The sequence below is a fragment of the Megalobrama amblycephala genome, unplaced genomic scaffold (genome assembly GCF_018812025.1).
Source record: "Megalobrama amblycephala isolate DHTTF-2021 unplaced genomic scaffold, ASM1881202v1 scaffold306, whole genome shotgun sequence".
NCBI classification, from domain to species: Eukaryota; Metazoa; Chordata; class Actinopteri; order Cypriniformes; family Xenocyprididae; genus Megalobrama; species Megalobrama amblycephala.
The window spans coordinates 234773-246895 of record NW_025953342.1 but is presented as its reverse complement, the minus strand read 5'-3'; the positions used below and the strand labels follow the sequence as shown (position 1 = coordinate 246895).

Genomic DNA, 12123 nt, shown 5'->3' with positions numbered 1-12123 from the left:
CAAATGCCAGTTATTTTATTGTCTTCTCACCAAACTACAGAAATTGTCCAAATGATGTAATTTTTTTGTGCCTATTTTCCTTTTTTATATTTATTAGGGAAATCATTAATTTACAAGGTTATGAACAAAATGCCTACCGCAAACAAAACATTGAATTCAGGCCTTTAAAAAATGGATGCTGAAGTGATTGTGGAAAGAACTATATTAGCTGATAAATTTGCTCCTTTATTACCAGCATTGTGAAACCATGTAGCTTTGCTAACCACTGCTAAATAAAAACAGGAATTTTACCTCTTGTGTATTGATCGAGAGAAACTATGAAGCCCATGTGGGAGTGCCTCATACATTCAAATACAAACTAAGCTCTGAAATCATGTTTCATTTTTGAATAGCTTGACTAAGAGGCAGACTGCACAATTTATTTTACTGGATGAGACAGGACAACACAGAATTATAATAGTGATTGTGTTTGCGTGTATTAATGCTAAAATGCATAAAAGAGGTTTAGAACCTGATCCCAGGTTCAGATGCCACGGGCAATTGAGACAACACGTTTTATTACCGGAGCAGATTTAATCTTTGTATGTTTACTGATTCATCACCATGTACATTGAAGTGTTTACATTTTACATCAAACATGCTGTTGTTTAGCAAACCTTTATTCTGCTCAGTGCCTGCAGACCGGTTTTGTTCCAGGATGTTACATCATAGGGGTTACTGCGCAAATAAGTCTTTTTACAAAGATCTTTTAATATTATCATAATATTAACTTTTATAAATGTCATTAACTGGTTTATATTCAATATGAATAACAATGTCTAATAATTGTCTTAAATTCCTTGATCACAACAGAAATGCACCTGCTTTTCTATTATACTGCATTCATAATGGTGAAGAGTAGGGGTTGTTTGACAATTCAGAGCTGTGACGTCCTCATGTCTGTTGTACTCACCTGTTGTCACACACAAGGTGCTCCACCTAGAGCTTTTGGTTTCCTTGCTGTGAAAAGCAGTGCATCAACACACGTCTCATACACACCTCTGAAGACCAGGCTTCAGGCAAGTACACTGTTTTCTAGGCTTGTGTAAATATGCATGACTTTTCTGTAGTATTCCATTTCTGAACTGTTCCCTGAAAAACCAGTTTCCTGACCTCACTTATGTGCTTTCATTTCATGTTGTTCTTTGTCATTGGCAACCATACTGCTCCTATTATTTTCCATTACTTCTTCCTTCCCCCTCTTTATGCTCTGATACTCTTTGACAGAATAAAAGGTGTGGACATTTGCATTGTGTTTCTCTGTTCTGGGGTGAAGGAGCGGACTGGCCCTGGAGAAGGGATTTTTCTTTTTCAATCTGGCTTGAGTTTCACTGTGATCTCTAATTGTAGTGGAGATATTGGATAATGGAAGACTTAAGACTAAAAGCAATCATGTAGCTATTTGCTGTCTCTATTTAATGTGATTTAAATCCTCTCCGTCCGACTTGTAGAAAGTTCAGAAACCTCTGTCTAGGCTTCTAAATATTGGCTTTCTCACAAAATATACAACTGACTCAGAAAGGCTTGAAGCTTAAAAAATTTCACAGTAAATACTTCATTTTAGATGGAGTGAGCTATGTAAAAATGGGATGGATAACTATTTTTACTCTCGGATGGTTTTTGTGATGCTACAACCTCAAAACTAAATCCAATGTGGATTAATCAACTTTTAGCACTCCAATTCACTCGATCTGTTTTGTCATTCAAAGTGGGGCAGTGATTTTAAGTTTAACGAGAATGTAAAATTATGTAAAAACCAGTCAGCTGTGGATGGGTTAGACATAGTCCACCATATGTTATCTAATGTCTGTGCTAGCAACAACTAGACTTACAGTAGAAATATCCTGACATTAACTGTGGTATGATAGGGTTTATGCCATAATAACTCAAAATAGTAATTCATCAGAACAGGTTTAAAAAGTGTCCTGTTTTATCTGACATGTTCAGGTTAAATTGAAACTGGAAAACCCTCACAAATAATTAAATGTAATTTTACCAAAGTATAGTAATGTTTATAAAACAGATAGTTCTGTTCCTTGATGTTGATTGGTCAATATCTGTGTTTTATTTACGATAAAGCATGGCTATGACTTCAACTTTTGGCCACATCTACCAATGGCTGGTGAATTAAGAAAATTTACCAGCTATAAATATTTTTTTACCGGCCATGAAACAGTTATGACACCAAAATTTTAGATACCAGTGAAAATTCACAATTCTCTATTCCAATTTCGATACCACAGCTAAAATTACTAGCCTAACTACAAACCCGATTCCAAAAAAAGTTGGGACACTGTACAAACTGTGAATAAAAAAGGAATGCCATAATTTACAAATCTCATAAACTTATATTTTATTCACAATAGAATATAGATAACATATCATAGAATATAGATAACATATCAGATGTTGAAAGTGAGACATTTTGAAATGTCATGCCAAATATTGGCTCATTTTGGATTTCATGAGAGCTACACATTCCAAAAAAGTTGGGACAGGTAGCAATAAGAGGCCGGAAAAGTTAAATGTACATATAAGGAACAGCTGGAGGACCAATTTGCAACTTATTAGGTCAATTGGCAACATGATTGGGTATAAAAAGAGACTCTCAGAGTGGCAGTGTCTCTGACGTCAAGATGGGCAGAGGATCACCAATTCCCCCAATGCTGCGGTGTAGGGACTCGTTCGACAGACGTTACCAAATGGCTTTATCAGCCAGAGGCATGATTGAACAAAGCTTCATTTGGTCCAAAAGATCCATTTCCTGACAGGAAAAACCTAGTCTTAACAGAAGTGATGACACGACTTCTTTTAACAAAGGACTCTGTCTAAAGGACTTCTTAGCTCATCAGCAATAAACTAATCAGAACCTATCACAGGGTCTGATCACATTAAGTCTATTGACTCTCTCACAAAACCCTCTTGTATTATCGGACGGAACAGGAAAACACCCATCAACGGATTTAAAGACGAATCTGTCCTATCTATACCTCCCTTTGTGTGGAGGTATCCATTTTGACCCGGTCACTTGTGACTCCGGTCGCTGTTCAATGACTTTATGCTTACAGACTCAATCTTGAATTTCAAATGGACCATCATTAAGAGATCATTTTAAACTATATACAGAATAATACATGCCATGATGTAATTACTAACATGTCTATTCAATGTATTCAATATGTGGGTTTTCTTCAAATGCATTATTGTAATCATTGTTTTAGTTAGGTCAGTCTAGTAATATGTGTGTAAGAAGTGTGTCATGTTTGAGTTCTAAATGCAGAATTTATAATTCTGTGTAATTCTGTGTGAATGAAACATTGAAATTCAGTATCAGGAAAATATTAAGAAACTTTATAAAGTTGTTAATAAAACAGGAGAATGTTCTGCAGATATCACGCGATGTGATCAATAGACAATAGACGAGGCGTGTCTAATCTCCGTAGCAACGTCTCATTGGAGGATCGCTCCCTTAAAACTATGCTGTCCGAACAAGCTAATGTCAGAAGCTGGAAGCCAGAAGTCGGTCAGAAATCGCTTGAAATCGGTCAGAAGCCGGACTGAAGCACAGTCGTTGAAGCCCGTTAGCCGAAGCACCGCTATTTTGACCACGGCGGAAAAGTCGCATGGGTCATTGATAACTGATTGACCGGGGCTGATTTTCCATCGAACACCCGACTTCAACCACGAGCTGCGCCGCTGATCATTCGACAGCCGTCACATCCAGACTCCGCAACCCTCTGTGAAATATCTGACCAAAGTCTCCCAAGAAGAGAGCCGCTCAAGCCAGACGCTCAGAACAGCGCACCACACCAGCCAGCAGCATCCTTCAAAGCTTCCGCGCAACCCACAGGGCTTTCCCGAGAAGACGTCACCTGAAAGACAGCCAATCCAGAACGGGATTCCGCTGTACACGAGTCACGGAACAACCCGATTACCTCAGCTGTCACAGCAAACGCAGGTACAAGCAAACTTCTCTCTCTCTTGCTGGAAACTGGTGAAACTCCTTTAAACCTAAAGAATCAAGCCAAAGCTCTGCTTTTGTGATTTTCCTCAGGTTATGAGTTAAGTTAGCACTGAACTTGGGACTTTTCATAACTCATCAACTCCGCGAATGTGTGTGCATGTATGTATGTGTGTGTGTGTGTGTGTGTTTAGCCTTAGTTTCCTGTAATCATTAGAAGTAGTCAATAAATCTTGTTTTGATTTTCACATATACGAGTTTCTTGTGCTGTGTGTCAAATTACTGCCTTAAACGTAAAAGATCAAGTTACCTCTTGCTTATAATATAATAATTACAATAATAACAATAATCATAATAAAATATTGTTACTGTTGGCCGCAGAATAATATTTTATCCAGAATTGGTAAAATACTCTAACCTCAATTTTCGCTGGACGAATAATTGATGAAGTGTTAAATATTAATTCTGAATCATTTACAGTGAATCATTTACAGTTGATTCAATTCTTATTCCCTGTAACAATTAAATTGAGCTAATAAATAGGCTAAGTCCTTACATAATGGTGGAGAATGCGGGCAGTTTAATCTAATTTGTACACAAAACAAGTAACTTGTGTGATTGTATCTTTTCTTGATCCGGAAGATAGATTAGAAACAGAAACGAGGCTTTTGATTGTCATAACAATGAGTGCACATAAGGCGCTGTGGATGAATGAAATCTGAACTCGAGTTGTTTGTCTGTACGTTTTGTTGTTGTTGTTGTTGTTAAAACTGCAGTAAATGAATCTAAGATTGTCTGCCAAGACAAAAGGAAAGTCGCCCGAGAGCGCACCAGGACAGAGTAAGCGTGTTCCTTGCTTTTGTTCTTTAAGGCCTTAGCTATAGTGGATAATATTGCGTGTTCCAATGTTATTTCAACTAAGCTAAAATCCCTGCATGGTCACATTAGAGAGTAGCTACCTAATGTGCCGCCTATATCCGCTCATTCGTGAGATGAGATATTAATACTCTAAACACTATACGTGTCTGAGTTTGATTTGAATGGGATTATTTTGAAAATTCTTGATCAAGTATTGTGGCAGTAAATCCTGCATGTTGTTGCGTGTCCAGAAACTGACACGAACGATTCAGATCGCCGAGATCTCAGTAATGTTACTATTATTAATTGCAGAAAAATCTGTGGATTAATGTGCCTCACTCTAACGTGTGGGGGTTGTTCAGCTCGGAAACATGAGAAGGTGAATGGTTCATTGTCATTGAGAACTGCGCCGTCAGTTCAATGATTAATGTGATTTTGTATGTTCGTTATCTGTGTGCAAAGAGTATAGAACAAGCGTACTCTTTTGTTGTGCGTCACGGTCACCACGACAGTGACAGCTGTAACCCGGAAGCCCTAAGAAACCTTTCCCGGGGTAACCTTTAAGTGCGCATGCGCAGTCTGCCAGCGCCATATTCAACTGTGTGTAAACAAAGCTTAGCACAAGCTGAGCTAGCTAAATCTAGCACGGTTGCATTACAGTCTATGTAAAGCTAGTAGCATTGCTAAAGGGCTAGTGGCTAGCATAGCATTTTGTGGTCTGAATGCAATGTTGCAATGTTGGAATGACTTCTTTCTTACTGAACTTTAATTCACTCTAGTGCTTTCACCTCCCTCTCTGTCTAACTTACACGTCTTATCTTTTCTCATCTCCTCCCATTTGAGAGAACAAATGTTAAATTAATAAACCTGGTTTTTAATATCATTTGTTTGAGAGTTCTCTCTCCTAAATTTACTCTTGTCAGTTAAACATTGTTTTGTTTTAGTAGCAATTGTCCTAATTACTTTTAATGACATTTTATGTTATTTGTAATTGCTCTTATTGATTTTAATGACATCTGTGAATATGAATTTTTGATTGGGAATCTTAGTTCGATTTCAATTTTAATTGTAAATCAATTTCATATGGTAAGGATATTTGTGGATTAATTTAATGGTAGTGCCTTACAAACATCTGGCAATTTTAATCATTAACTGATAATTATGGCTTTGAAATTTTAATTTCATTAGTCATTAATTAGGATTTGGGCTTCCCTAATTCAGATGATACTTGATTGATTAATTTGATTATAATTGCTCTCAATGTTTAAGGCTGAACCCATTACAATTTTAATTCACAACTATAATTTCCAAATTTGAATTCAAAATTTCACTTAAAATAAAGTGTATTCTCAGACTTTCACTCCCTTAGTCTTTGACTTAATTCATTTATTCAAAGGAACATTTTGGGGTCTCCCTCAATACTTGGGTCAGTTGACTTCTGCTAGCGCAGTAAGCCAACCCCCTAGGTGTAGCGACTCCCTAGCGCCACCACTCTGTCAACCCTGTAATTTTTCCAAATTTTGGGAGCAAAACTTCACTCTCTTCTTCTCTCTCTCTCTCTCTCTCTATCTCTCTCTCTCTCTCTCTCTCTCTCTCTCTCTCTCCCTCTCTCTCAGTTGTCCTCTTCTGGTTTGACTACTGCTGCTGGTTTTGGATTTGTACCTGTGAAAGTCATAAAAGCAGAGTGTTTGAGAAATATTTAACAAATATTTGGGAAACGGAACACTTCTTTTAAAATAGTATGACACTCACTTTACCTTCCCTCCTCATCCTGTTATCCTACCCAGCCTAGGCTCGAGCAGGTCAACAAGGAGACTGGTAGGCGTCCATAAACCCTGAGCATGCGTCTAGAAGCACTTTAAGTGGTGCATGGTTGTCAATCCTACTAAGCTGAGAAACCAATACTGTCATTGTTATTGTTTTTCTTTCGCCCCGAAGGGAATTTTAATAACAATCACAGTCCTGGTACTTTGAAATCCTTTTCAAAACCCCTGTCTAGAACCATCCTTCTAAAATTAAATTCTTCTTCATAAATCTAAAATTTACTAAACTCATTCTGCAAACAGTGTTAAAGACAAAACTTCATTTTATAGGGAAACTGGAAGCACCCCATTATTATTCTGCTCTTTGCTAAATGCTATTCTGTTTGTTTCGTGCTCTTCTTTTCTTCTGCTGTTCTCTAGCTGTGCTATCCGTGTGTGCTTACTGATTCTTTTCGCAGAGACTCCGAGTTAGAAGCACATCCATGAGAGGACCACAGTCGAGAACCAGTCTTACCTGCACATTTACACACTCATTACTCATTCCCATTAGCCCACACTTGACATTGCACCCTTACACCTTTGATTTGCCCTGCTTGTTTGTTTTGTTTTGTTGTGTTTTGTTTTGTTCTTTTCTTCAAGGTCTGTGTCAGTTTCGGGTTTAGATCTCCCTCGCTGTGCCAAACATGTCTCGCACAACAGACCCTGCTGGACACTGGGAGGACCTGGAGACCTGGCTAAGTGTTGTAACAGACAGCATCCTACCTAAAGCCGCTGAAACACTAAAGCATCAGACACAGGACCAGCTGGATGACAACATAACAAGCCTCATGAAACAAGACCCAAGCCAGAGCTACAGTCACAAAGAACTAGCCAAGATCACCGGCTCCTTAAGCCACACACTCATCGCCACCCTCAAACTGAGCGACAGGCAAGCCGCCCATCGCCAGCAGGAGCTGACACATGCACAACGGCGCATTGAACAGCTGGAGCTGGAGGCTCAGGAACGACGAGAAGGGCCTGATGAAGTGGAACAAGGCGCCAAAGAGGAGATCAACAGGCTAAAAGAGACCCTAGCAGCTACTACGCAAGAAATGGAACGAGGCAGAGCAGACTACGCTGACCTCTCCGACAAGCTACAGTACGCAGAACAGCTACTGGAAAAAGCAAAGGCTGACTTCAGAGACAAGAACAGCCGAATTAAAGCTCTCGAAACTCACCTGAACGAGTCAAGAAATGAGGTCAGCCGCCTAAAACAACAGCTTGACTACATCAAAGAAGAGTCTGACAGTATTAAAGAGGAACTCAAGCATGCATATGAATTGCGCTGTGAGCCGTCAAGAACACGTCGGACACCGACTTCACCTTTGCCAAGCAGGACCGGCTCCCCTGTTCCTGGACTGGCACATGATCAGAAGGGGGCAGTGCCAAAACAGTCACCTGCTCCCTCCGAAGAATCCTACCTCCCCACTAAGCTAAAAGAACGTGCTCCAGCCAGCCACAGATCATCTCATGGCTTGGACCTCAGAGACCTTGACAAGCTTGCTAGAAACATTGGCAAATTCACTCCAAATGTGCCAGGTAGTCCAAATGTTCAGAGTTATCTGCAAGATATTGACTTCCATCTGGAAATGAGACCCAATGTCACTGACAAAGATAGACTTTATTTGCTCAGAGCCACATCCAGCTCTGAAGTGCGCAGCTTCCTGGACCGGCAGCCTGCCCACACAAAGACTGATTACCACCTGCTCCGAGAAGCTCTCATCAGAGAGTTTGCCGACCCTGAGTCAGAACGAGGACTAGTGGCTGCCCTGGAAACAAAACAAGGTCGTCACGAAACTCCTCAAGTCTTCTATAGCCAACTAAGGCTAGCATACTTTGGGTGTCGCCTACCAAACAGAGCATGGAGGAGGAATTGAACTTCAAAACTCTCTTCCTGAGAAACCTCCATCCTGGGGTGAGCCACCATCTTGGCGTCCTTGCCTGTCCACGCACAATGAGTGCTCAACAGTTAAGAGACTTGGCGCACAAAGCCTACTGTAAACAGAAGATGGCCTTAGAAAAGGGCACCAAAACCACCACAGTTCTTGACTTCAACACACAGAGTCAAGGGCTGGCCCTAGAGGGCACCCAGCCTCAAGACCTTGCCAAGCCGACACCCAAAGTGGAATGCATCCTCGTCCAACAGAGAGTGGGACTCCCACACTGGTACTCGACCTAAACAGAGAGACAACCGCTGGGATGGACCACGTGGACGACAACGCTCACCTGGACGTCACTGGGAAAATTCATGGAACCAATCAAGACCTCATGAGAGTCATTGGGAGAAAACCTGGAATCAGCCAAGCTCATTTGGAAGCCCCAGAGGAAAAGGCTCATGGAAATCCAAGGGAAAACGACAAACACACCCTATTTTCGGTCGTGCAAAGCGATTTAGCCCAAATACAACTCCTAACTACACTCATGACCGATATGCTAAGGGAAATAAGTTCTTCAATCGATAACTTAGCCATGGGGAGGATCCCCTACTATTTGATACCCCTTAGCTTGGTCCAAAACATTCTAGCCTCGGCCACTCCGGGCCCTGTTAACCCTGTGCAAACCCATCTCGCTTTTTCCCTGGGTAGCGCTATTCCCCTATATGTAAGCCCAGAAACCGGCGACTTGGCCTTCCTCCTCAGTTTGCCCATTATCGACTCAAACAATATTTACCGGCTCAAAGACGTTGTTAACGTCGGATTTTGGCAAGGGAACACCTATGTCAAAATACACACCCCTGAGGTCGTGGCGTACCATGATAACAACGAACAGTTGTATCTAGCCCCAAACCTAAAAATGTGTACGCTCACTAAAGACATTCATTACCTTTGCCCAAGTAAACCATTCGTCCGCGACAATACCGAGGGCATCTGCGGCCTAGAATCAATTAGACCCGACACTAGCTGCCCCGCTGAAGCTACACCATGGTCTCAAGTCGAGGCAACACAAGCCGAAATCATAGGAAACCGATGGTTAGTCAACACCCCTGCACGTACCGCTACCCTTACCTATGATCAACACGATACTGCCACGCGCATCATTCTGCCTAACCAAACCCTCTGGATCAGTGTCCCTAAGGGCTCGATCCTCCACATAGACGATCTTGCATTGTATCACCTTGGCGACGATGAGTACCAGGCGGAACTTGAAATCTCACCGTTCTTCAAACAGCATTCCTTCGTCCTCGATCCGGAATTGGAAGAAAGGATCAGGGAGGAAGGAACACAACTTATTGATCTGACTCCTGTTGATACAGCCTTAGAAGCTATAGCTCACCTTCCGCCCGCTGGCGTGTCATTCATTCGGTCTTGGTCTGCTGCTGACACAGCACTTTGCATCTCTACTGTTGTAGGATATATTGTCACCTTGACACTGGCCTTCATCCTGCACAAGCGAATGAACGCCGTGCAAGAATCTTTCGATAGATGCACGTCAGGCGTCCCGCGCATTTTCCGACGTGATAGAACTGACCAAGAACCTGAACGCGAGAACTCAACCAACCTGATTGAAATTACGCCTCTACCTCCTCGTCGAACCACTGACAATTAGATTAGTCGAAACCACCAATTACAACTGATCTTAAACAGTACGACCCTACGTTAGCTGAAGTGTTCCGAACCCGTTTATTCCAAGATACCCAAGTCCTTCACCAGAATTCAGTCAGTGATGGAGATGTTGTTTGTGTCTTGTGTGTGTCTGTTCTCTCTCTACCTCTTGTTCCAGTGCCTGCCGACGTTCGCACCGGGAACCTCGCCAAGCAAAAGGGGGACTCTGTAGGGACTCGTTCGACAGACGTCACCAAATGGCTTTATCAGCCAGAGGCATGATTGAACAAAGCTTCATTTGGTCCAAAAGATCCATTTCCTGACAGGAAAAACCTAGCCTTAACAGAAGTGATGACACGACTTCTTTTAACAAAGGACTCTGTCTAAAGGACTTCTTAGCTCATCAGCAATAAACTAATCAGAACCTATCACAGGGTCTGATCACATTAAGTCTATTGACTCTCTCACAAAACCCTCTTGTATTATCGGATGGAACAGGAAAACACCCATCAACGGATTTAAAGACGAATCTGTCCTATCTATACCTCCCTTTGTGTGGAGGTATCCATTTTGACCCGGTCACTTGTGACTCCGGTCGCTGTTCAATGACTTTATGCTTACAGACTCAATCTTGAATTTCAAATGGACCATCATTAAGAGATCATTTTAAACTATATACAGAATAATACATGCCATGATGTAATTAATAACATGTCTATTCAATGTATTCAATATGTGGGTTTTCTTCAAATGCATTATTGTAATCATTGTTTTAATTAGGTCAGTCTAGTAATATGTGTGTAAGAAGTGTGTCATGTTTGAGTTCTAAATGCAGAATTTATAATTCTGTGTAATTCTGTGTGAATGAAACATTGAAATTCAGTATCAGGAAAATATTAAGAAACTTTATAAAGTTGTTAATAAAACAGGAGAATGTTCTGCAGATATCACGCGATGTGATCAATAGACAATAGATGAGGCGTGTCTAATCTCCGTAGCAACGTCTCATTGGAGGATCGCTCCCTTAAAACTATGCTGTCCGAACAAGCTAATGTCAGAAGCTGGAAGCCAGAAGTCGGTCAGAAATCGCTCGAAATCGGTCAGAAGCCGGACTGAAGCACAGTCGTTGAAGCCCGTTAGCCGAAGCACTGCTACTTTGACCACGGCGGAAAAGTCGCATGGGTCATTGATAACTGATTGACCGGGGCTGATTTTCCATCGAACACCCGACTTCAACCACGAGCTGCGCCGCTGATCATTCGACAGCCGTCACATCCAGACTCCGCAACCCTCTGTGAAATATCTGACCAAAGTCTCCCAAGAAGAGAGCCGCTCAAGCCAGATGCTCAGAACAGCGCACCACACCAGCCAGCAGCATCCTTCAAAGCTTCCGCGCAACCCACAGGGCTTTCCCGAGAAGACGTCACCTGAAAGACAGCCAATCCAGAACGGGATTCCGCTGTACACGAGTCACGGAACAACCCGATTACCTCAGCTGTCACAGCAAACGCAGGTACAAGCAAACTTCTCTCTCTCTTGCTGGAAACTGGTGAAACTCCTTTAAACCTAAAGAATCAAGCCAAAGCTCTGCTTTTGTGATTTTCCTCAGGTTATGAGTTAAGTTAGCACTGAACTTGGGACTTTTCATAACTCATCAACTCCGCGAATGTGTGTGCATGTATGTATGTGTGTGTGTGTGTGTGTTTAGCCTTAGTTTCCTGTAATCATTAGAAGTAGTCAATAAATCTTGTTTTGATTTTCACATATACGAGTTTCTTGTGCTGTGTGTCAAATTACTGCCTTAAACGTAAAAGATCAAGTTACCTCTTGCTTATAATATAATAATTACAATAATAACAATAATCATAATAAAATATTGTTACTGTTGGCCGCAGAATAATATTTTATCCAGAATTGGTAA

General features: G+C 41.3%; 2 protein-coding genes across 2 annotated transcripts in view; both read left to right on the top strand.

Moving 5' to 3' along the window:
- Positions 1-2419, top strand: part of LOC125261115 (fragile X mental retardation syndrome-related protein 2-like) — a 56156-nt gene extending 53737 nt beyond the window's left edge. The window contains exon 5 of the mRNA XM_048179706.1: positions 970-2419. The gene's annotated coding sequence lies outside the window, so the exon portion shown is untranslated. The remainder of the gene's footprint in view (positions 1-969) is intronic.
- Positions 2420-4454: 2035 nt separating this feature from the next.
- Positions 4455-10652, top strand: LOC125261108. The gene has a single exon (XM_048179677.1). The coding sequence runs from the start codon at positions 7305-7307 to the stop codon at positions 8535-8537; it is 1233 nt and encodes a 410-aa protein (XP_048035634.1). The 5' UTR covers positions 4455-7304; the 3' UTR covers positions 8538-10652.
- Positions 10653-12123: the final 1471 nt, after the last annotated feature.